The sequence below is a fragment of the Talpa europaea genome (assembly GCF_964194135.1).
Source record: "Talpa europaea genome assembly, chromosome: 2".
NCBI classification, from domain to species: domain Eukaryota; kingdom Metazoa; phylum Chordata; class Mammalia; order Eulipotyphla; family Talpidae; genus Talpa; species Talpa europaea.
The window spans coordinates 81,204,496-81,230,296 of NC_140068.1; the positions used below are offsets into that span (position 1 = coordinate 81,204,496).

At 40.6% G+C, this 25,801-nt stretch overlaps 1 protein-coding gene across 1 annotated transcript in view; it reads left to right on the top strand.

Moving 5' to 3' along the window:
- PKHD1 (PKHD1 ciliary IPT domain containing fibrocystin/polyductin) overlaps positions 1–25,801 on the top strand; it is a gene marked incomplete at both ends in the record, with an annotated part of 445,094 nt that overhangs the window by 137,644 nt on the left and 281,649 nt on the right. The window contains one exon of the mRNA XM_084258872.1: positions 6,294–6,506. Within this exon, the coding sequence (XP_084114998.1) occupies positions 6,294–6,506 (213 nt within the window). The remainder of the gene's footprint in view (positions 1–6,293; positions 6,507–25,801) is intronic.

A 25,801-nucleotide genomic window follows, 5' to 3' on the forward strand; every position in this document is an offset into this window, starting at 1 on the left:
AATGTGGAAGTCACAAGATGAGACAACCAGGGCAGAGTTCATAGTCTGATAAGGAATATGGAAGAAGGACTGAGTCTTGGGACATTCCTACTGACAGGACGATCTATGAGTCAGGTAGAGGAGGTTGGGAGGGGTGGCTTGGGAGGTAGAGGGAAAACCAGGAGGTGCAGCACTGGGTGTGAGAAAGGAAGGGCTTCAAGAAGGGAGTGATTGTATCAAATGCTGCTGGCAATTCAAGAAAGGATCGGAGTGCTCAGCCCTGGGTTTAGGAATGTGGTGGCCTTTTGTGACCTGACAGTATCTGTTTTGGTGGAGTGGACAGGTGAAGGCACAGCTGGGCAGAGTCAAGAAAAATGGAAAGGAAAGAATGAAGATAAATGGTCTTGCCAGCTCTTTAGCAGTGTCTCATTGCATAATAATAATATATGTATGCTCTAAATTTTTTGGCAAGGGACAAAATAGAACTATGTACTTGTCTTCTTAAAACACACAATCACACACACACATACCAAATCATTTTGTGGTTATTACAGAGGATGACTAATTGTAGGGTTCACCAAAAGCAAGTTTTGATGTACTTTACAAACATTAACTAGCTGCTAAAAGTCTCTTTTACTTCCCTTTAAAAGAAAGAAAAGAGATGGTTAATGGAAAGAAATGATTACATGTAAAAAGTTGTGTTCATTTATTTATTTTAGAGGGGAAGTAACAATAATGATGGTTGATTGATTTTTATAAAATTACCCGAGGTCACTTGTGGGACACATTCAGTTTTCATGAATAATCATAACAAGCAATTTAAGGGTCAGAGCCAAAGGCTGATTCCAGCCCTGTTCTTTATTTCAGCTTGCAGAAATGGGGTCAAGTTCTATAAAGCTGAGAAATAAAGTCCTCCCTCTGCCCTCCCTTACCCAACTAACTACCCTTTAAAGCAGCCCACTGTATGTTTGTTTTAACCTAATAAAGTGTGATAATGAACCACTTGGGGCCTTGGCACAGGGTTAAATTAAATATAAACTTTACATTCTTTTACACCAAGAAGCTTTCACTTTGGTTATCATTTATAATTATTTCAATCAAAAATAGCGGGAGTTTTCATCAAACTCTCCTCTTCGTTTACCTAGATTTCCTTATACTTGACACTAAGTGTGGAGAGAGTGCTTTTTAGCAGGGAATAATGATTATGATATTAATTAATTAGTTCTGTTGATAGTACTTTTGCCAACACAAGTCACTCATTTTCTCTGGACTGTGCTTTTCTCCCTTCATTAGTGTCATTATTAGTTCCTGTCAATACATGACACTTTAAAATTCCTACCAATCGGTTTCAGCATATTTCATATTTTGCTTGATGGTACTGGGGACAAAGCCCAGGTTTTTAAGTTTATTAGGGACAAAGCCCAGGTTTATAAGTTTACCACTAATCCTTATAATCGGCTTCAAATCCTTTTTGGAATGAGGCGAGGTATATCTAAATTAACAAAGTTAAAATAATCATATATAAACAAGCCATAGGCAAACTATTTAGGTTAACACATGTTTGTACTTAAATGTCACTATGATAACAGCACCAATTAACAAAAAAGCTACCTGGGAGGGTTTGCAGAAGTGGATGAATCAAGAGATTTTTGATTCTGGTGGTTCTGGGTTCTAATGCTCCCTCTGCCTATTCTGGATGGGGAGGCAGCCCTTCTCAACCTGCTCTCTGCTCTGTGAGGTTTGGTACCTGATATCAACCTCACAGGCTGTTTCTCTTTTTAAAGATTTATTTATTTATGCATACAAGAACTGGGGTACAGCCAGAGGTGTGGAGGGTCAGAGGATTCACCAGAGACAGATTGGGGAACAGAACAGGCAAACTGACTGAAATATACTGCTGAGGGGAGCAGTGGGAGAGACAGGAGAGGTCTGCTGTGCCATGTGGGTAGCTCTCTGGCTGGCTGGGTATCAAACTCGTGCTGCAATGGCTGCTAGTAGCTTCTTAGTGCTGCGTCTTACCGCCTTGTGCCACCAGGGAGGACCCTGTTTCAAAGGTCATTTCAGACAATATATCTGAAGATTATGGCATATGATAGGGGCTTAATAAATGTTAGCTCCCTTGTTTTCCTTGTGAGCTTATTTGAATTCCTGAGTATGCATGTGATCCTTTCTCAAGTGCAATTCAGAGTTCACTGCAGCATAGATGGTGTCAGGGAAATGGGCTCTATCAGCGTCAATCCACACTTGACTACATTATTAACCATGGAGATATCAGATGTTCTAGAGCTGAAGGGTCCTTGGTGAGTGAAGGTGTGATTCTACTCTCCACTTTACAGTGAGAAAACAGGTCACCCGTGGCATTGAGTAGGACAGACATGGAAGGGAATAATTTGAAGCCCAGCAATTTTGGAACTTTTGGGGGTCTGTCAAAGCCAATAGCAGTGTCATAATGGAGACTTGATTCCATACCCTTGCTCTTAAAGGTCAGTTCAGATTTCCTGACTGTTTTTAATGGAGGAGTCTTGTCCTGAAATTCCATGGTCGGTTGAAGATAATTAGGTGGGATGTTTATGACACGTATCTGCATGATAAAATCTTAGTAGATTTAAGGTGACCTGTACCATAGATCTCATTTCTTTCTTCTTCACAGTAGACTCATGATTATTACTGAATTTCTAATGGTCATTCTTGTCCTGGTAATGGCAAGGAGAGGGAAAATTAATGCCAGAATTGTCAGTAGGTCTTTTGAAAGTCTGGTGAGCAGTGGGGCGTCACTCCAGCATCAAGCCTGTCCACTACCAGAGGGTTGTTTCTTGCTTCTTAGATAGTTTCCCTTAGAGTCTGATCTAAATCCAAAAGACAGTCAGGGCTTTCAATGCTGAGACTGTGGAAGGGGGCGGTGGAGTTGTACTATGTGATGAAGCAACTACAGAAATAGCAGTGACACTAGCTGGGAAGGTGGAGGTAGATGTGAGGGGTGACAGCAGCAGACACTATTGCAGGAAGGGTGGGATATGTGTCAGACCCACACAGGGTTCTAGAAGCAGTGCTAAGTCTCACTGTAATTCTCAGGGAAGAACTCTTATCGTGCATATCTCACACATGAAGAAACTAGACACCCGTGTGGGGTGTATGCTCTAAATTGTGGCTGAGAGGAAAAACACTTTAAGGGTTCCAGTCCAAGTAAACATCCTGTGATTGTTGCTGATGGTGTGTGACTTGGAAGACTAGAAGACTTGATAAAGAGAGCCGGGGAAACCTGACAAGGAGTTTTAGAACAGAAGGTCAGGGAAGCAGTGGCCTCCACATTTAACTAGTGGGTCAAATATTTATTGATCACTATCTCTGCTCAAAGATGGAGGTAAACAAAAATGACTAAAGGCATCTTAGCCTTTTCTTCTCTCCTTCTTAATCCTTCAGTACATGTTTAAATACTTCCAGTTGTAGTTTCTGGAAAATGTCAACAGTCCAATGAAGTATTTTGGCATATTGGATTTTTTAAAAAGATTTATTTATGCACACATGAACTGGGGTACAGGCCAGAGGTGTGGGGGTGTGTGTGAGAGGATTCACCAGAGTGGGGAACAGAACAGGACGACTGACTGAAATACACTGCTGAGGGGAGCAGTGGGCAAGACAGGAGAGGTCTGCTATGCCATGTGGGTTAGCTCCCTGGCTGGGAATTGAACTCATGCTGCAGTGGTTGTGGATAGCTTCATAGTGTTACTGCAAACCATTTATAAGAGGCAGGGAGATTTAATAGTTCGTGTGTGCTGGAGCTTATATATGTATTTGGGGTGCTTTAATTATTTTGACATTATTGGGCAAGTTTTATGTGAAAAGCAAATATTTTAAAATCTTTTAGTGAATGTGTCAATTTACATGCACATAATGATGTCTGAGAATTCTCATTGCTCCACATCCTCACATTGGTATTGTCATTCATTTTTGTATTAGCCAGGTTTAGTGAATTAGATGTGGTATCTCGTAGTATATAGAAAACATAAGCTTTTAAAGGTATAATTTATACATGATAAATATACTCATTTTTTAATTGTGAAAAAAGCCTTTTCTCTAGTGTATCTCTTGGTGATCAATCATTTTATTTTATTTTATTTATTTTAAAAAAAGATTTATTTATTTATTTATACAAGCACTGGGTACAGTCAGAAGCGCGGGAGGGTGAGAGAATTCACCAGAGCCAGAGCGGGGAGCAGAGCAGGCAAAAGGACCAAAGCACACTGCTGAGGGGAGCAGCGGGTGGCAGGAGAGGTCTGCGCGCCATGTGGGGCCCTCCTCTGGTGGCCGGGGAGCAGCCGGGGATCGAACCAGCGCTGCAGAGGCTGCGGGCAGCTTCTCAACTCAGCGCTCAACTGCTGCGCCACCAGGGAGGCCCTGATCAATCATTTTAAATGAGATAATAGAAGTAACATTAATTTACAACATAGTATGTGATTTACAGGTACAGGATCTCCTCTTCCAGGTGTTTGCTACCACACTACCACCCGTAGTCCTCCACCTGTAAACTTCCACATCAGGTACCCATAGTCCTCTCCCTGTAAACAAACAAACAAAAAAGACTTTTAAAGAACAGTATAATGATAAAAATGTCTTTCAATATTTTAAGTATTTCTTGTCGCAACATAAAATGATGTTTATTATATAATAAAATTCCTGTTTCATTAAACTTGTCCATTAGAGCAAAAACAATATCTGTATTGGTTAAGGTTACTTGATTGCAAATAATGAAACCAAGTGTCCCTTCAAAAAAGAAAATTTATAGGGAAACCATTGAGTGACTGAAAGAATTGAAGGGAAGTCTGGAAAAATCAGGTGTAGAAGCAGAAAACAATCAGGGCATTTTGAAGAGACTTGAGAGATGGAGGCTCTGAAACTGCAACTCTTCTCAGATACCACTGCTAGAATTCTTGAGATCTAATCATTTCCAGGCTGCTTTTCCCTTTGCTCCAGATTTCTTTTTGAAGCCTGCATAATGACTCAGACCCTGGTAGGACAGGACCCCAAGATTGACAGTCCCACTCAATTCTAGTCAATGAAGCATAGCACTCCCTTAAGGAAATTAGTGCTTATTATCAGGAGAAAGGCACAATGGATGTAGGTCAGCTCAAGTGCTACAAATGTCATAAGGATAGTCCTAATTATGCTTCCTTTTACCATAATTCTTAAAATTTTGGGCTTATTTTCTTTTGTTCTTATTTCCTGTTTGTTTCTTTGTTTTGTTTTTAAAGAACTGAATTTTCAAAACTGCCAGATGTTAAACATAGTGACAGTCTCATCTCTTATTTAGCATCTCTTACAAGTTGTTGGACATTTATGCTGTTGTCATTAAAGATAATGTCGATAAAGCTTCAGTGAATAGTGATGGGTAACCTAAGCTGGATTAATAATGTAGTGCTTCTGATCATGGGGGTCTGATCCACTCTATTGTCTTTTATTTATTTATTTATTCAATTTTTTAAATTAAATTAATTTTTTTTTATTTTTAAACAATATTTGCTTCCCCCCACACCCTCACATTAGGTCCCCATAGAATTTCCTTCCCCAAGTCACCCATGGACCATCACCACTGTCCCCTGTGTTCCTCCCTCCCTCCCTCTGATCCTTCTCCCTCCTCCTCCCCTGCAGGATGTCTCTGATTTATTACTGCCCGTTTTTGCTTTGCTGTGTTTTGTACTGTTAATATTTTTTTGCACTATTTTAGTTGGTTCCCCTATATTCCTGTTATAAGTGAAACCATCTGATATTTTTTTTTCCTTCTACTTATTTCACTGAGCATAATTCCTTCTAGCTCCATCTACATTGCTGCAAATGGCATGAGTTTATCCTTTCTGATTGCTGAATAACATTCCATTGTGTATATATACCACATCTTCTTGATCCAGTCATCTATTTTTGGGTATTTGGGTTGTTTGCTGGTGGGAGTGCAAACTGGTCCAACCACTGTGGAAAGCTGTCTGGAGGTTCCTCAGTCTACTAAAAATGGAGCTACCATACAACCCAGCAATTTCACTACTAGGGATCTACCCAAAGGACACAAACACATTCATTCAAAAGAACACCTATACACCTATGTTTATTGCAGCACTATTTACAATAGGTGAAACCTGGAAACAACCCAAATGCCCAAAAACAGATAACTGAATCTATTGTCTTTTAAAAAGAGGGCAAGTTAAAAAAAAAAGTCAGAGTTGTAGCAGAGCTATATAAATGAAGAGGATTTTATCAGACACTGGAACTCTCAAAGGGAGGTGCGTCTCATACCCAGGGTCTGACTATCTTTTTTTGGTCATTAGGAGGCAAGCTGATTTTCATGGATCCAGGACCCATTGAGCTCAGGGCACATGCCATCCTTGTTTCTGATGGTGGAGAGCTCCGGATTGGATCCAGGGAAAAGCCGTTCCAAGGCAAAGCTCAGATTGTACTCTATGGAAGTTCTGATTCTACCTCCTTCTTCCCATATGGTGTCAAGTTCCTGGCTGTGCGGAATGGAATTCTTTCCCTGCATGGTGAGTGAAGTAATTGACAGAATGAAATGAGGTGAGGGTTAATGGCAGACAATGGGGGAAATAAACTGCTTAAAAATCTTTGGCTTTTAGTTGCTGAAGTAAAAAAGGTAATTAAAGCAGGGGCACTAGTTCCTTAAATAAGAAATATTGTTATGATTCCAGTGGTAGAGTAGACTATTTGCTGCCCTTCCTAAAAGAGCAGTGCACACCTCTTCCCGCTGTCAGGTGACTTTAGTGGACCATACTTTCCTGCTTCATGGAGGGTGGGCTCAGCCATGAACTGGCTTTGGTCAATAGAATGTAAGCATAACATCATGAAAATGAACTGATACAATTTTTTGCATACACCAATGACTATAAACACTGATGACATCATAAGCCAAATACAGGCAACTTCATTTTGTTGTTGTTGTTGCTTTTTTTCCCATCTGGGACAGGATTCCGTTAGAGTCCTAGTTAGAAACCCATTATAGTAGTGTAGAGTGTTTATAGATTCCTGGAAGAAAATCCAAAGGGATTAGGCTACCATTCGTTTCTGCTCCAATTTTATTTGTCTTCAGTGTACTGAATCCTACTTTGCAAAATGGATATCTTTATTTTCCTTGCAATTTAGGAAACTTCCTTACAAGTGCTAACTGTGCTGGGATAATCCTTAATATCAACTGGAAAATATAAGTATAAAATGATGAGCTTTAAGTATCTTTCAGTGGGTATTTATATGCTGTTGTTTACATAGCATGAAACAAAGACAGATAAAAATGTGGGATCCATGGCTTAAAGGTACAAATTCCCACTTATAAATAAATAAATTCAGGCAATGTAATCTATAGCATGGTGACTATCATTAACACTATACTGTACATTTGAAAGTTGTGAAAAGATTAGTTCCTACAAATTCTCATCATAAGAAAAATAATTTGTAATTATGTGTGGTAGTGGATGTTAACTAAACTTACTGCTTGCTCATTCTACAACAAATACATCTACTGAATCATTATGTTGTAATCTGAAATTAATACAATGCTATATGTCAGTTCTCAATAAAAAAACTTTCTTAAGAAGTGTAAGCTCCTGATACTGGGCCAATATTTAGAAAATGTTATGTTGTTCACATTGAAATTTCTACTTTAGCAAAATAAAATACTATGCAATCAATCATAGAATAATTATTCTAGACATGGTGTGTAGCTTTATTGAAGAGTGCATTTTCTCTATCAAGACTCAATTTTTTTTTTTTTTGGCAGAAGAACTGGGGCCAAAGGTGTGGGGGAGGGGGTGAGAGCATTCATCAGAGATAGAGTGGGGAGCAGAACAGGCAGATCTACTGAGATACACTGCTGAGGGGAGCAGGGGGCAAGACAGGAGAGGTCTGCTGTGCCATGTGGCTTAGCTCCCTGGCCAGGGATCGAACTCAGGCAGTAGCAGTGATAGAGCTGAGACTTCACCTTTAGACCACCAGGGAGGCCCAAGGCTCAATCTATTACAAACTGTGGGTCTCAAATCATTGTTTACAAAAAAGCACTCTTATCTCATTTGTCTTACCAAGAGAGAAAAGGAGATCTTTTTTGTCAAGCCTTTATTCAGTGTTGACTACAGACCAGGCAGAATGCTGGACACGGTTAATTTTTTAAAAATTTATTTATACAAGCACTGGGTATAGTCAGAAGCGCGGGAGGGTGAGAGAATTCACCAGAGCGGGGAGCAGAGCAGGCAGAATGACCGAAGTACACTGCTGAGGGGAGCAGCGGGTGGCAGGAGAGGTCTGTGCGCCATGTGGGACCCTCCTCCGGGGAGCAGCCGGGGATTGAACTGGCACTGCAGAGACTGCGGCAGCTTCACAACCCAGCGCTCAACCGCTGCGCCACTGGGGAGGCCCCTAATTTTTAGAAGATTTTTAAAACCCATAAGAATTATCTGGACAGAAATCCAAAATGCTTATAATACTCCTAGGTTCTTCTCAGGAGGAATTTCTTTCTCCTATCTTCATCAGAAAAGACTCACATTGATCTTATAACCCAGGACCCACGAAAGGTTTTTGTCTATTCTCACATTAGCCATGTTTGCTCCAGTCCAATAGCCACTTAGGTCACTCACACATTGTGCTGCTGTTGGCCACTGAAGAAAGCACAACAGGAGAGCAAGAGGGCACACAGTCACAGGTCATCTGTAAGACCCTAAAGATGAGCAGGGGTCCTTTGGGTTGAGAGGCACTGTCTAGTGCCATGCGGATGGTACAACTCTTGCTAGGTATGGAGATTCAGATGAAGGAGAGAAAACTAATTCTTTTACTCTGCTTCTTTCATTCTGACCCCTTGTCATGCTCATGTCCTATTATGAAGGATCAGTGAAAGAGCTCATAAATATACCTTTAGGCCCCTGTGCTTTAATTATGCTCCATATTTCTTGTATTTAAAAGGACATCAAATTAAGGGCCTCCCTGGTGGTGCAAGGGGTTAAGATGCAACCTATGAAGCTGTCTGCAGCCACTGCAGCACGAGTTTGATCCCCAGCCAGAGAGCTACCCACATGGCGCAGCAGACCTCACCTGACTTGCCCGCTGCTCCCTTCAGCAGTGTATTTCAGTCAAATTGCCTGTTCTGTTTCCCACTCTGTCTCTGGTGAATCCTGTCACCCCCCACATCTCTGGCCTGTACCCCAGTTCTTGTATGCATAAATAAATCTTAAAAAAAAAAAAAAAAGACATCAGGTTAAAAGACTCCCTAGTGTGGAATCTAGAAAACTTAAATAAGGGACCAGGAAAATGAATAACTATAAGAAAGTGAAAATCAAAATCAACAAAAAACTATGAACCAGAGACACTTTTAGGGGGGCGGGGGCGGGAGGGGAGGGATTGGGGTCAGAATGGGGGGCTGCAATTGTATGGGGAATATAACAATAAAATTTATAAAAAAAAAAAAAAAAAGAATCCCTAGTGCCAATGCTTACAATCAATATAGGACAATTAAACAAAGTAGCTGCTTTTAATGTTTGAGAATTCTTTAAAAATGTTGCTGCTTTAGCCCTGTCATGTTACTGGATATCAAGAACAAGGACACCTCACTGCTCCCCTCATAACCATCTTCTCTCCTTCTCTTCCTTTCTGTCCCTCATCCCCAACCCCCTGTTTTCCTCCTCTTCTATATTCCCAGGGTTAGGTTGTTGTCAAAAACTAGGTTACGCATTTCCTCAAAACCCTGCTAATACAGGAGTGACGAGGATCTCTCATCTCTCCTGAACCATGGAGCTTGTGTCATGAACGCAGGCATATGCAAGCTGAGGCGAGGCTGCAGCACTTTTTTTCATTTGAAGGGATTATGTGGAAAAGAGCTTAGGCAGCTGTGAAAGGGATCCCCTTCCTGGGGTCGCTGAGAGGATCCCAGCCGGAGCCTGGGACTCATCAATCCTCTCCCTTCACCCCTCCTCCCTTAACACCTGAGGTCTTGAACTGATTTCCCCTCCAGCGTGGCGGTATATCATGGTTAAAATCGTTACGTAATTTCACTGGCCTTTTCCCAGGGCCAGAGGTGGGTCTGGAGACACTGGAGCTTTAGGGAAAAACTAATTTTCTTTTGCTGTCAAGTATGCAAAACACTGAGCAACTTGATTCACGGCTTTGCACCCAGAACGTCCCTAATGACCCAGCATTTACGCAGCTTCCCAGATGATGTCACGAGGAGATTCACCAACTTTAGTGAACAGAGGACTTTCCTGGGGAGATTGAGAAAACTCCAGGTTTCTGCATCTCACCCCAGTCTGACTTGTAGATTGGAAGAGGACCCGGGAGGGTGCGTTTTAGTGGTGCCCCCAGGGGACTGGGTCCGGAGGCTACTGATGGTACTTGGAGCAGCACTGCTTTTAGTGGTTAACAGTTTTGGAATCAGAAATCAGTCCAGCTATTCCACTTACTGGTTATGACCTTGGCCAAATTAATGTCTTTAAAACTGGGAAAACAGTCCCTACTTCGTTCATTTACTACCTGTGAACTGCTCAGAATTAGCTGGCAGACACTCAGGCAGTGTTAACTATGACTGGTTTTTTTTTTTTTTTTTGGTTATAATCTTTTCTCCTCCTATATGCTCAAAGCGCTGAATATCTAGTGCCAACGATCTTGTATTTTCTCTTAAGGAAGACAGGGCAGGAAGCCAACTGTGCTTAAAGACTTTCCTCCTTGCTAACTTCCTCGTCTCCCCTTTTCCTCAGAGCAAGACAGAGGTTTTGGCTTTGGAGATCATTATTCCCAGGCATCTTGTGCACTGCTCCCTCCACCCAGTGAACACCTTTTGATTTTAATCTCTTGTGGTGCAGCTGCTTCCCAGCAGAGGATAACCACTCTTCCCGGGCAGGTCACAGTAAAGGCTTCTTAGAAACCTTTTGCAGTATAGCCAGAAGCAGAGCGCTGCTGAGAAAGCACAGGCATTTTATTCCTCACATCTATGAGATCTGACTAATTTGAATCCAGATCAGTCAGAGAATCACACAAATGGGTCTCTGTGTGGGTAATGTAGCTTTGCCCACGTGTCTGTGATATAGCTTTGCCTGCCCTCTCCTTCCGTTGTCATTCTTTGTTGCTGTCCCTTTTCATCTTCCTGCTCTGGCTGATTTTTATCATAGGTTAAAACTGCTAAGCAAACAGTCTTTGCTGTTCAACTGTCAAGAAGAAAGACAGAGTTGAAGGCACACTTCATGTTTTTCTTTTAATGCAGAAAAGCTCTCACACACTCCTGTACTCTCACACTATTTGTGCACATCCACATGGGCACACACACCCGCAGGCAGTGGCATCTTTCTTTTTTCTCTGGCTTTGGGTGTGGATTGGGTCTGGGTGTGTTCTGGATCCATCTCTGGAGCTGTTCGGATTGCTTAGTAAATTCTGTCAGCTGCTGACTTCCCAGTGTTCTGTGACCAAGCGTGGCAGGATTCCTCCAGAGCGACAGACTGGGTTTTTTGGGGGTAGTGGTCAATAAGGAAATTTCACTCGTCTTTTGCTTCCCCAACTCTGACTGCTGATCCAGCTTTGCCACTTCAAACTGGGGTGCCAATCACATGTCACTTTTCAAGGGGGTCGCTGTCAGCCCGGGCGGCTTGAATTTTTGACAATGTAATTACGGCCCTTGCTTCCACAGTGGGAGTCTGAGCAGGACGGTGGGGTTTTTATTGATTGTTCAGCAGGGAAATTTATCAATGTCTCTCACTTCATTTCCAGTTTCTCCCTAAGAAATTTGGCTGACAGTTCCTCAGGAGAAAAGGCAGTCTTACGGCCGTCAGTGGACTTCTGTCTTTGTCCTTTTAAAGAAATTACAAGACACGGGCATTCCACGTAAATGAAAATTTCTGAGAAGAGCTAGTTTTTGGGGGCTTGGTTTAGGAAAACACGAATGTAATTTTTAAGAACATGAGAATTTGATAGGAATAAATAAGAAAAAGTTAGCCTAAATGATCAAGTTTAGATATGGTTTATTTTTCTTCAAAAACTACCAAGTATCTGTAGTCAACCTTCTTGCTTTTCCTAAGTACTGGATATGGGCACCACTGCTGAGCCCTAGAGGGTGCCAGGCTGTGTTGAAGCATGGCCTGGTGTGTACGGGGCAGGCTGCATGGAGGAGGCTGTTCCTAGTCAGTGCTTTTCATACTGAGCCCCACAAAATCTGTATGTTTCTTCGCAGAGCTTCAGGATTCACAAATAATGAAGTATTTGGGGGTTGAGTAATAAAGGTTTGAAATATTCACATGAGACTTTTTTTTTAAATCTCTGTATTTGCATTCAAAGTAATATTTCCTTAGAAGAGATGATACTGGAAGGCTTGTTCTTGGTTAGGGAACCAAAACTGGTACCAGGCAATAGTGAGGGCTGCCCAGGTACCCCAATTGTTAAAGAGAAAAACCCATGTTGCCTATTCTGCTATCTAGGGGTTCCTTTCATCTGTACACAGAAAGCAAAATAGTCAGTTTTTAGTGTGCTTAAAGATTTATAATTAGTGAGAAGTTCATCGGAGAGACAGAAAGAGAGAGAGAGAGAGAGAGAGAGAGAGAAGGATTTCAAAATATAGATTACCTATCAAATTCCAAATTTGCGCATCCCCTTGTGGGCATTTACTCAGCCAAACAGGCTGGACCTAGAGAGCCAGGTGTCTAAGGCCCAAAAGCAAAGATGCCAGGAGAACAAGGACCTGGCAGGAAGGTTAGGCAGAACCTGGAGGGCTGGAAGAGTGAAAATGTGCTGTGCCAGGGGAATCCACGAGAGGGCCACAGTCTCTGAAGAGCACTAAAGCACTAAGGCCAAAACAAACAAAGAAAAGAGGACGCCTGCCTGGAGTCTTCCATTGCTCCTCCCTGTTCCACAGTGGCCATACTTTTCCTTCCTTTTTTTCCAATCCCCCTGTTTAGGAAGTTCAGTTCTGGCATGCTGGGGTTTGTAAAGAGGTAGCAGGGCATGGGGGTGGAGTCCAAAGGATCCCGTCAAATCCCACCAAGCTGTCTGCATGTCAGCCTGGACCCCAGTCTCACCAGCCTGCCTCTAACACAGAGAGTTCCATTTTTAAAATAGTGATTAAAGTCATTAGTACTAGATCATCCTCTTCACTATGGTGTATAGATCCTTGTGAGAAGTACAGGGTCCTTCTTGTATGTTTCCTTGTTTCCCTAAGATGGAACAAGATCAGAGACATCGCCTATCATTGTATCACAGCATGTTCTTTGATGTGGGATGAAACTTCCAGAGCCCATTTTCATCTTAAATGTTTCCTATCTACCAACAACACATTTTCTCATCTCTGCTCTTTTGTCACCTGCTCAATCATTTCCAGTTTTGTCTCTTCTACATTCATAACATCTTCTCTTACCCCTGCTTTTTACCTCTGTCTTATAGACCATGACTCTTTCCCTTCTGTTTTTCATTCCTTTGGGCTGGAATATAAACCATAGCTGTGGCATGGAATTTTTATTTGTAACTTTACTGTTCTTAAATTGTTTGGCTTTAAGGGACAGAAACCCAGTGCAAACAAACTTAGACAAAATGAAGGATTTATGAGCTCTTGATAAAACTGCAGGTTGAGTAAGAAGGTATGTGAATTCAAGGAAACAAAGATGCCTATTAAATTCCTAGCACAGAGCAGAAAATACAGATGAGCCCCATCAAATAGCAGAGGTTAAAAAAATATAGATGGTTGAAAGCTTTTGTTATAATTGAACATGCCCTCCCAGTGTTACCCCAATTTATCCTAACATCTTCTGGAATATTATTTTCTAGTGTACAGTAGGGTTTCCCCTAATTTCCAGGAATTTTGGGTTTCCTCATTATTGAAGAGGTGCTTTACCAACCCTAGTACTTTTCATCAAAATATATCACCTGGAATTTCATGGGTTACTTGTGGTGTGGGGTGTGAATTTGGCCACAGGGGTTGAATAAATGGAAGAGGTACATTTTTAGGGATGTTTGAAAGACTCAAACTTTCTAGATAGAAATGACTCAGGACAGGCTATTTTTCTTTAGTCTCTGTCTTCATCAGTATTCTGACGGATTTTTCCCTCCTGTTCTTTTTTTTTTTTTAAGATTTATTTATTTATTTATTTGTTTGTTTATTTATACAAGAAAGGGGGTACAGGCCAGATGCGCAGGAGGGTGAGAGGATTCACCAGAGACAAAGCGGGGAGCAGAACAGGCAGACTGACGAAATACACAGCAGAGGGGAGCAGCAGGCGCGACAGGAGAGGTCTGCAGCGCCATGTGGGACCCTTGCTGGCTGACCGGGATCAAACCAGTGCTACAGAGGCTGCGGACAGCTTCACAGGGCATTGCTCAACCTCCTGCACCACCAGGGGTGGCTGCCCTCCTGTTCTTTATGGTGATTGTGGACTCCATAGCTTTCCAGTTGATTTTCCATATTGAAAGGGTCTGTCAGAATTCATCCAGTTTAAAAGTTGTATACTATTCAATTTGTATTCCTTTCCTCCCTCCTGTAGTTCTAGTCTGAGGCACTTGGAGTGGCAGGCACCTAAGCAATTCCTTCCTTCTCCCTTCCCATCCTTCTTATTTTAAAATTTCTGGTCTGAGACAGGTAAAAGAGGTTATGAAAGGTCAACGATCTTTTTATTCTGCTATGCAGTTGTACCCTCCAATGAGTGCTGCTGCCTGACTGGCTATTCACTTTCTCTCTGAAGAGACCCACATGTGAACATCACAAACCTGCAGGAGCCCATCCCATTGCACGCACAGTTGTCCAGTGTGGAAGTTCCTCCTGGCTTTACTGTTTCCTTAGCTTCCACCTTGGAGTTTATTTTGGATGGAGTACTAGAAAGTTGACTCAAGTCAAACTGCCTTCTCCAGAATCCACTCGATCCAGAGAAAACTTGCGAATCTTTTTACTTAAAGCTGTTCTTCATCATCCCTTTCTCTGCTCTGCAGTCTCTTTCTAATTTTCCCTGCTCCTGCTTGGACAGCTATGGCAGCCCAACAGATTTGCTGCATATGCAAACATTCAACCCAGGAAAAAGAAGCCTTTCCTTTCTTTCCCTTCTTGCAGGTAACTGTGAATGGTGTGTTTGAAGTCCTTTTACTTTGCTAAAGTGAGAGAGATTCCTTCATATTTGCCTCAATGGGAAGGAGAAGGAAAGGCCAAGGACAGTTCATCCTGGCTGATGACTCATTCCCATCTCTGAGAATTCCTTTGAATCTTCTTTCTTTGTTGTTCATATCGCCTGGAGTGGGGTCCCTCTGATTCCTCAGATGGCGAAGTTAGATTAGCCTCCTTTTAATCAGCCCTGAGGAAATGTCTCCTTCTTAACTGTTCAAGGCTCACTTCCAATGTGGGGTGCTTATCTCTTTGTCCCCTGTGTGGGTCCTCTTAGTTGTTTTGGGGGAGCAGAAGTCCTGCTCAATGATTGGATGCATATGTGAAAAGATACTCCAAAGGGACATTGGGTGATTGAAGGGGAGAGCAACTGTTGATTTTTTGGTTTTGTTTTGTTTTCATGTGCTCTGCTGTGTTTTATTTAATTTTGATTTAGGGGTGAAAAGGAAGCAAGATTAAACTGAAAGGAAGAATGGATGAAGAGGAATGGGGAAAATTTAAAATGTAGTCATTGTTTTCTGGCATCTGATTCACACACGCTTCACTGTAGCATTGGGGTTTTGGTCCGCTGGCATGCTGTGGTGGATCGTAAGTAGGCAGCCAAGTTAACACTAATGAGCACGGTCTAATGTACTTAGCACCTCACATGGTGGGATGACTGGTGACTGGGTCATTGCCTCTCCCTCCAAAGAAGATGGCATTGGTTCTCGACTATGTGGCTCTTAAAGTATAACCAAAACTACCAACAAAATGTAAGGTGGAAACTGTCTCCATTCTATCTAATAATGTTTCTTTATTCATGTGTGTGTGTTGTGTTTTTCTGGTTTTGGTGTTTGGGTAATGTTGGCCTCATAAAATGTGTTTGGAAGTATTCTCTCTTTCAATTATTTGGAAGAGTTTGAGCTGGATAGGTATTAGTTCATCTTTGAAGATTTGATAGAACTCACTTGTGACTATCTGGCCCTGGATTTCTGTTTTATCGGAGCCTTTTTTTTTTTAAAATTTCTGTTTCAGTTTCCTTGCTTGTAATTGTTCTGTTTAGGTTATCATTTCTGTCCATTCAGTCTTGGATGGTTGTATTTTTTGTCTATCTCTTACAGGTTTTTGAATTTTCTAGCATACAAATGTTCATGGTAATTCCTTTTTTTTTTAAAAAAAATTATGTATACAAGAACTTGGGGTACAGGCCAGAGGTGTGGGGAGTGAGAGGATTCACCAGAGACAGAGTGGGGAACAGAACAGGCAGACTGACTGAAATACACTGCTGAGGGGAGCAGTGGGCAAGACAGGAGAGGTCTGCAGTGCCATGTGGGTATCTCCCTGGCCGGGGATTGAACTTGTGCTGCAGTGGCTGTGGATAGTTTCATAGGTTGCATCTCAACCCCTTGCGCCACCTAGGAGGTCCCACAGTAATTTCTAATGATCCTCTGAATTTCTGAGAATGTTGTAATTTCTCCATTTTCATTTCTGATTCTATTTACTTGAGTTTTCTTTTTTCCTTTGGGTCTAGTCTATTTTTTTCCCCAAAGAACCAGCTTTTGGTTTCATTAACCTTTTGGACTGTCTTTTGATTTCTGTTTCATTTGTTTCTGCTCTAATTCTTATAATTTCCTTCCTTCTACTGGCTTTTGGTTTTGTTTGTTCTTTTTTTAATTCCTTAAGGTGAGAGATAAGATTGTTTGAACTCTATCTTCCATCTTGATGTGGGCCTATATTGCTGTATATTGCCCTCTTAGTATTACTTTTGCTTACTATCATTTTTTATTTAAAGATTTATTTATTTATTTATACAAGCACTGGGTACAGTCAGAAGCGCGGGAGGGTGAGAGAATTCACCACAGCCAGATTGGGGAACAGAACAGGCAGACTGACGAAATACACTGCTGAGGGGAGCAGCGGGCGGCAGGAGAGGTCTGTCGCACCATGTAGGACCCTTGCCGGCGGCTGGCCGGGGATCGAACCGGCACTGCAGAGGCTGCGGGGCAGCTTCACGGCCCAGCGTTCTCCCGCTGTGCCACTGGGGGAGACCCTTACTATCATATGTTATGAAAGGTTAAGTCCTCATTTTTCTTGAGGTATTTTTAAATTTCTTCTTTGATTTCCTCATTAACCAAATGGTTACAGACCAATCTCCCTAATTAACACAGATGCAAAAATTCTCAACAAAAATTTATCTACCTAAATTCAACAATGCATTAAAAAAAACAAAGAACTCAATTAAAAAATGGGCAGAGTCATTAAATCAGCATTTCTCCAAAGAAGACATATAGATGGCCAATTGGCATATAAAAAAGTACTCATTGTCATTTGTCAGGGAAATGCAGATCAAGACAACAATGAGATTCCGCCTCACACTACTAAGAATAACCCACATCAAGAAACAACAAGTGTTAGAAAGGGTGTTGAGAAAAAGAACCCTTTTACACTGTTGGTGGAAATGTACATGGGTCCAACCACTATGGAAAACAGTATGGAGGGTTCTCAAAATAATAAAAATGGATCTGCTCTATGAACCAGCAATTGTATTTTTACATAGCTACCTGAATAATACAAAAGCACTAATTTGAAGGGAAATACACATGCACTCCTGTGTTTGTTGCAGCACTATTTACAATAGCCAAATTTACAAGTGGCTCATTCTTGAACATTTTGGAAAAGGGCCCAAAAATAGATGAGTTGGATCAGGAAGATGTGCTAGATATATATACACAGTGAAATACTACTCAGCTACAAAAAAGATAAACTCTTGCCATTTGTAACAACATAGAGCTGGAAGGGATTATGCTGAGCAAAAAAATCAGAAGGAGGAAGACAAATTCCAGATGGTGTCACTTATATGTGAAATATAGAGAAGCAAAGAATCAGATAAAACCAAATAATTAACAAATCTTAGAAATCTGGTGATAGAACTGAGGCTACTGGAGAAGGGAGAGGAACAAGAACAGTAGGGAGGGAGTACAATGGACTCTTGGAATGGACTGCAGGTTCTTTAGTGGTGGGTGTTGAATAATAACAATGCCTGAAGACAGAGATCCTATACCTCTAAAACACAGAATGTTGTAAACCAATGTTACCTCAATAAAAATAAACACACATACACAAAATGCTTTTAAAAAGTCCAACATGCCTATTCTCTGCAAAATGACAGAAATGTATGTTAAAATCTTTTTGAAATTGATATGAAATAACTTAGAATTTGAAATTTTTTGATCTGGGTATGAGTGGCCTCGGAACAGTCTATAAGAAAGGGTTTCTTAAGTTGATAGTATAAACCACACTTTCAGGAACTTGTTTTAAATACGTTTAAGTGAACATGCTGTTTTTAAAATGGTTAGGATTTTAGGTGTTTACATGTAAATGTGTATGCTAATTAGAAATGAGTTCTAGCTACTTAATAATCCAGTACAGCAGGAACTCCACTTAGAAACACATTGTAGGATACTTTAAGTTTCTATATATACCTGAAAGTGTTGGCATTAGTCAGGTATTTTTTTTTTTTGTAGAAAGTGAAGGAAAACCTAATTCAAACAAAATATAAGGACATTTGCCTCATCTAATTGAAAAAAAAACAAACAAAAAACTTGAGGCACAGCTGAGTGCAGGTGTTCCATTGAAGTTGTTAGAACTTTGTTGCTCTGCAGCTCTTGGTTCTGCTTTCTCCTGAATTGGCTTTATTTTCAATCAAGCTCTTCCCTTCTAGAGAACCAGAAATGGGTTCTTGTGGTTCCAGAAGAATGAGATGCTATTCCAATGGCTTTTCCAATGGCTATTTGACTCCTGGGCAAATCCCAGCATCCTCCTTCCACTACCACCATTTTACAGGTTTCGTTTTGTTTTTTCTCCTTAAAATTTCACTCAAACTTATTATAAACACTTTATTTAATCCTATTTTATTGTGGTTATTCAAGTGTCTCCTCAGGAGAATGTGTATGTTGTGAGGGCAATGGTGCTCCTGTGTTTGTCATTTACAACACCCCACGGACTGCAGTAGTGCCTGGACCCAGTAGACTTTCAGGAAATGTTAGTTGTGTGAATAACTAAATGAAAAGCTTGAACAAACCCTTAACTTGTCTCTGTCATGTCATAGCCCATCATGGAGATTGTTGCTTTGATCAGGGAAGTGATGCTGTTCTGGACCAGGATGGGTTGGCCACGTGGTTCATGTTGGACCAAGGGTGTGGGCTCTCAATTCCAAATACCTGTTCTGAGAGAAGGAGAGAGTGTTTTCAACATTAGAGGTGTATTATCTAACCAGAATAAGAGATTGGGCAGGTAAAAACAACAGCTTGTTCACTCTAACAATTTTATTATTTTTACTAATTTGGAATTGCAAATCAATAAAGTTTCCCTGGAGAGTCTACACTGACTTTGACTAGAAGAAAAAGTCCAATCCATTACTTTGCTAAGCAAAAAACCCAAGCTGCAATGAATAGAAACACAACTAATAGAAAATTTAGACTTAAAAATAGGTAATAAAATTATATTATTTTCCAGATTTGATTATGCCTAGAAAGTGCTATCAAAAGAATGGAGTTGATTTTAAGGTGGTTTTTAGTTAGGAGATCCATGACTACATGAATCTTGGTCTGGACTGGCCACTCTTGTTTAAGTGTGTACATATGGGGCCATGGTCAGCAAAGCATTAGTAGTGAATATTAGGACTTGGTCCAAAGTCAAAGGGAGAACTTCTAATGCACAATGATGTGTCAGGTGGCTCATTCTTGAACAAGCTATGAAGCGAATTTCTTCCCATCCTCACCCCTAAAGCTACTTGTGACATGGGGGACTTTCCACTTGAGGGAAGGTAAGTCCAGCATAGCTAGTCATGCGGCCGGCCCTGGTGCTTGTGGGAAGGCCAATCAGGTTCACCTACATCAGACCTTTCCGGGTTATGGGACAGATTCCAGGGAGCTGCTTCCTGGACCCTTTTCCCTGGGAGGTCATAGCAAAACTCATTTTATGGTGGTGTTATGTGGTTTAAATGATATAAAACATGTAGAGCACTTAGCACAGTGAAAGACATTGATACACTACTCAATAATGTTATTATTGTTAATATTGTATGTTTACAATTTTTATTGGATGAAGTGGCTTTATTATTATTGTGAGAAGGATGGTGTTGGTTTTGTTTCTAGTAATCCATCAGCAAAAAACCTGGTCGTCATTCTTAGCACCCTTTCTATCCTGTTTCTTCATATTGTATCCATCACCAAGTCTTGATTTTAATTCCTGGGTAACTCATGGGCCATTTTATGTCTCTTCAGTTCCATTGCTATCACCTGACATCATGATACCGTCAACTTGATCCTGAACCATTGTTTAAGCATCCTGGTTTATTTTTTAGTTGCCACATTTGTCTTTCTCTGATTCATTGTTTACCCTGGAGCCATGGCGATCTTTCAAAAATACAGATCTATCCATATCATGCTGCTGCTCAAAACTCTTCAGTGCCTTCTGTTCCAAGGGGAGAGTGCAAAGTTTCTGGCACGACTAGAGTGCCCAGCGGGTGTAGCCCCTGGCTACACCTCCTGCCTCACTTTGCAGCCTTCACCCATCCCCCATCCCTGTGTGTGTGCTCCAGTCTCAGCAATTTTCTTTGAGTTTATTAAATAGTTAATATACCCTTGATTTTACACTTTTCACATTTTTGAGTACCAAAGGAAGCTCACCTTTACTAAGTAAATGGAATGCTACATAGACAGGAGCTTTCCTTCAAAGAGAATTCTCCCATATGTTTCATCAAAGCCATCCTATTAATAGTATTGCTTTCAGCCTGGTCATGGAGAAAGAGTATCATTGAATTGCTATTATATTCAGTATTTGTTAAAATTGGATTTTACCTAGATCCTGGCACTTTATAATTTTCAAAGCTGCTTCCATTCTTTCCTTTAACTCTCACAACAACTCTGTGAAGTAGGAAAGTCTGGGATTATTGCTTTCATCTTACAGATGATGAAACTGGGGCCCAGAAGGGGAGGTAACTAATATTCATTCCATCCTCTTTATAGGTTCAACACGTACATGGGCTTGCTTTTGTTTTGCACACATGTAGGTGTTTACTTGTGTGAGAAAGACAAACAGAAAATACTGGTTCCAAGTTTCTGCAACAGTTTTCTCAATTATAATTTTTTTTTTTTTTAGTCATTTTGGGATCCCAAGTGGGATTTATTCCTTAGGGCTCCTTTTGCAACCTTATTCATAGAGGAGTGATGAACCTATTTCTTGCCCAGTTTATTATTTACCTTTCATTATTTCTGTGGCATTTTCTGATCTCTGTGTTGGCAAAATACAAATATTTTCCTTTATGGTTTTTGCTTTTGATTTCAGGTTTAGAAAATTCTTCTATAAAAAGACTGTAAAGTTTACCTCTGGTTTCCTGGAACTTTTATCATTTCTCTCTCATTTATTCACATTAGTGTCTTTAACCCAGAGTCAGCAAACTATCAGCCATGGACCAATTCTGGCCCTCTGCCCATTTTTGTGAATTTTATTGAAGCATAGCCATGTCGGTTTGTTATGGTATTATCTTTGCTGCTTCAAGCTGCTGTGACAGAGTTGGGTAGTTGCAACAGTCTGCCTCACCTTCAAATCCAAAATTATTTACTGTCTGGCTCTTTGCAGCAAATGTATGCCAACCCCTCTTTGAATTCATCTAGAATTTATGATGGTATAGTATACAAAGTGATTATTTTTTATAAAATAGCTAATCAGTTTTTTCAACTCTATCAATAACACAGTTGTGCTAGGCTAAAAAATTACCCCCCAAAATGCTTATGTCCCAATTTCTAGAAGTGGCAATGTTTACCTTATTTGGCAAAAGGTACTTGCTGCTGTGATTAATGATCTTGAAATGGAGGAGATTGTTTTGCATTACTCAGATAGACTCAGTGTAACCCCATTGGTCCCTATCAGAGGAGAGGAGGAGCAAGAGGGAAACAAGAGGAGTTAGAGGGCAGGGGATGTGAGAATAGGGGTAGGGATAGGGGTGCTGTGCTTTGAAGATGGAGGAGGGGTTAGAGACCAGGAGCTAAGAAATACAGGAAGCCACCAAAAGCTGAAAAGGCCAAGGGAACAGCTTTTCTTTTGAACCCTAGAAGGAGTAGCCCTGCTGATGCTAATGTTGGAATTCTAACCTCGAGAACTGTAAGATAATATATTGGGGTACTTTTTAGACAAGAGTGGTAACCTTTTTTTTTCAATGGCAATAGGAAACTGATATAGCATCATCTCCCAGGGAACTTTAAATGTTACCTTTATGATATACTATATTCTTATTTGATTCAGATACAGATTAATATCTTTTATAAATGAAGAACTTTTTAGAAGAAATTTATAGTCTAGCAAAATATATGGATAGACATAGCACTATAATTTGAACGAATCGGTCAATATGAATGTATGCAATGAAGGTGGGAGTTTCTCCTGTGTTCTCAGTGAGGGAGAGATTCTTTTTTGTTTTTATGAGTTTCTCCTACCTTCTTGTTAGTAATCAAAAAAGCACTAATAACAACAAAAACAGTTTTTTCCTTTGAACAAGCAAATATACCAATATTAAAAAGCATAGAGAATTTTGAGGAACTGGCAGTTGGTACTCTGTAGATGAGAAGGCCCACTAATATGGAATAGAAGCACATGCAATCTTCCTGTAAGAGAAGTTGGTAATTACATCAAAAGGTATAAAGCAGGTACATGCCTTGATATATAATGCCACTTCTAGGAATTTATTCTAAGGACATGATCATGAGTGTGCATAAGATTGTGTTCTATTCTCACAAACATTTGCATTGTTTATGAGAGCAGAGTATTAGGAAAAAACCTGAATATGAGTAAAAAAACATATTTTGAAAGTGGAATATTATGATACCATGTTATTAAGTAATATATAACTGAAAGATGTTCTTACTATGTGAGATAATTTACAAAAGTGGTATGTACAGGATTATGTTTGCTTACATCTGAACATAGAAAAAAGAGGAAAAGAAATATACCTATTATCTCCTATATTAAGATTGTGGGGATTTTATTGTCTTTTTAACCTCTATCTGTTTTTCTTTTGAACATTATATATTTATTGCTTTTCTAAAAAGAAATTGTTGAGCAATAACAGCCTTTTCTCTCCTTACTGTCACCTCCATTCTAAACTGTAAACCATAAGATGGTTATTAAAGTGATTACCTGGCTAGAAGTATATATATACACACATGCACACACATATGTATACACACATTTATGTACATATGTGTGTATATTTGACAATAAATAGAAATGGCATTAGACATGCTACAGGGGCCTTCAACTCTGACTAAGTGGGTTTTATACCGCTAATAAAAGACTTCACTACATTTCTATAGGACTTCAGAATGGCAATGTTGAATTGACCTAAAATTCCCATGGGAGGAAGGAACTGTGTTCCAGATGTTTCCAATTAACTTACGGTGTATTATTTCCTGTGTATTTTAAAGTTTATCTTTTGATTCTTCTCAGTCACTTATTTTTAATCGAGGGAGCTACAAATAAAGCATAGAAACAAAAGTTTCCCTTCCTCTTATGCGCCTAGAAAAGGTGTTCACAGTATGGCTCACTGCACCATCCAAATCACCTTGTCAGCATTTGTCTAAACCTTTGTGCCAAAAGAGTGGTAGATTTAGCGTTGGAAGACTCTGTACCCAATTCTCTTTTTATCACAGTGTGGAAATGTTTGCTCATCAGCTGTGGGTGCAGCCAGCTGATTTGCACATTTAGAGATTGCTCTGCTGTGCCTTCCCCATCCTGCAGGCACATGTTCCCTGCTAAGTCAAGACCACCAGAGATTAGCCAGTCATGGTGCAGAAGACTCGGTGCACACAGACAGCCAAGCATGTGCAGGATCCCTTGCCAGGTTTTGTCTTCATCCAAGGGAAATGTCACAGCCAGTGGTTCTCAGGGGTAGAGGGAAATGGTATGTGAAAAATGCCCCTATTCCCCCTCTTTCGTCTGCCAGATAGTTTTATATTAATGCTAATGCCACACTTTCTCTTCTGAAGTATAGTAAATTGGATTGCCTCCAAGTCACAAATGGTTTGGGTTCAAAGCATTCCCTTGAAAGTTGGTTGTTTGGAGCTTGGAATATATTTTTCTCAAAGAATTGCATATAAACCTTGTGGTTAAGGACCAAGATGAGCCCTCAAAACTCTGCTTTACCTAAATCTTCTTGTTGTCTAATGCTAATGGGAATATATCAGCTGACCACTGTATAAACGACTAATCATATGAAGAAGTATGCCCATTTTCAACATGAGATGTAGTAGACACAGTTCTCTTCATTTGGACTTTATTATCTCAATTTTTTTGTTTTTATTTTTTGAGTACTAGTAACAGCATACTTTCAGTCCCTCTACCCTGAAGGTGACTTCTGTGGCTCAGAGGCCTGCTTCTGGCACAGTAGGGGTTCTGGTGCACAGAAATGCAGGGTGGCCTACTCAGTCTTTCTCTAGTCCCTCTAATTACCCTTCACCTTTTAGTGCTGTTCAGGATAGTATATAATAACCACAGAATTTGGGCCAGGTGCTAGTGGAAAAAAAGGGGAGAATAAGAAGTGGTAGAAGGGCAGGTTTCTTTCTCTATCACTTCCCTCTCAATACCCATATCCTGATGCTCTACACCCTAACTTCTCCTGGTGGAAGGACAAAATGAATAGTAGGGAACAGGACTCAAACAGAGGTTCTGGGCAGGGTGTCCAGAAATTTATAATAATTACAAAAGAGCAAAACAAAACACTACAGCCTTTGCCTAGAGTTCTCTGGCTATTTTGCAATCTGGCTTATCTTTTAAGACCCAGTCAGTTGTTCCCTCTTCTGGGAAGTATTTCTGGAAGCAACTACTCCCTTCGTTTGAGTGAGGTGCTCCATGTCTGCTGGGTGTGCTTAACTTGGTGCATTTGTGGGTCAATTTCCTGCACTGGTCATGAAGGACAGTCCCTGGAGGACAGGACTCTGCTGTCTGTGTCTTCTTCCCAGTGCTTGACAAATGTTCATCTACATAAAAGGGAAGGTAGCATTCTTGCTGGGTTTTGGGTAATGGTGAAGCTGCATTCAGAAATAAAGGGGCAGTATTTGTTTCTAGCTCTTCTGTGAGTTTCCTTATATTTCTATTATTAAGATGTAAAATTTAGGGCCTCCCCGGTGGCGCAGCGGTTGAGCGCTGGGTTGCGAAGCTGCCCGTAGCCTCTGAAGTGCCAGTTCGATCCCCGGCTGCTCCCCGGCCACCGGAGGAGGGTCCCACATGGCGCGGAGACCTCTCCTGCCGCCCGCTGCTCCCCTCAGCAGTGTACTTCGGTCCTTCTGCCTGCTCTGCTCCCCGCTCTGGCTCTGGTGAATTCTCTCACCCTCCCGCGCTTCTGACTGTACCCAGTGCTTGTATAAATAAATAAATAAAAATAAATCTTAAAAAAAATAAAAGAACAAAGAAAAAAAAAGATGTAAAATTTATTTTAATGAAATGATTTTTCTTTCCTCCCCCCCTTTCCTAAATGATTTGGAAAGATCTTGGCCATTATTCACTTGGAATAAATGCTGAAGTCCTACAAGATAAACAGTGATTTTAAAGTGTGTTAACCCACAAAGATTATTTTCTTTCTTTCCATGCCCGTTTGGTAAGATGGTTCTCTGGGACTGTGTAATTATGGATGAATGGCACTGAAATGCTTGAACAATAATTTGTAGGAAATACAATTATGAGTAGAAGTCATTA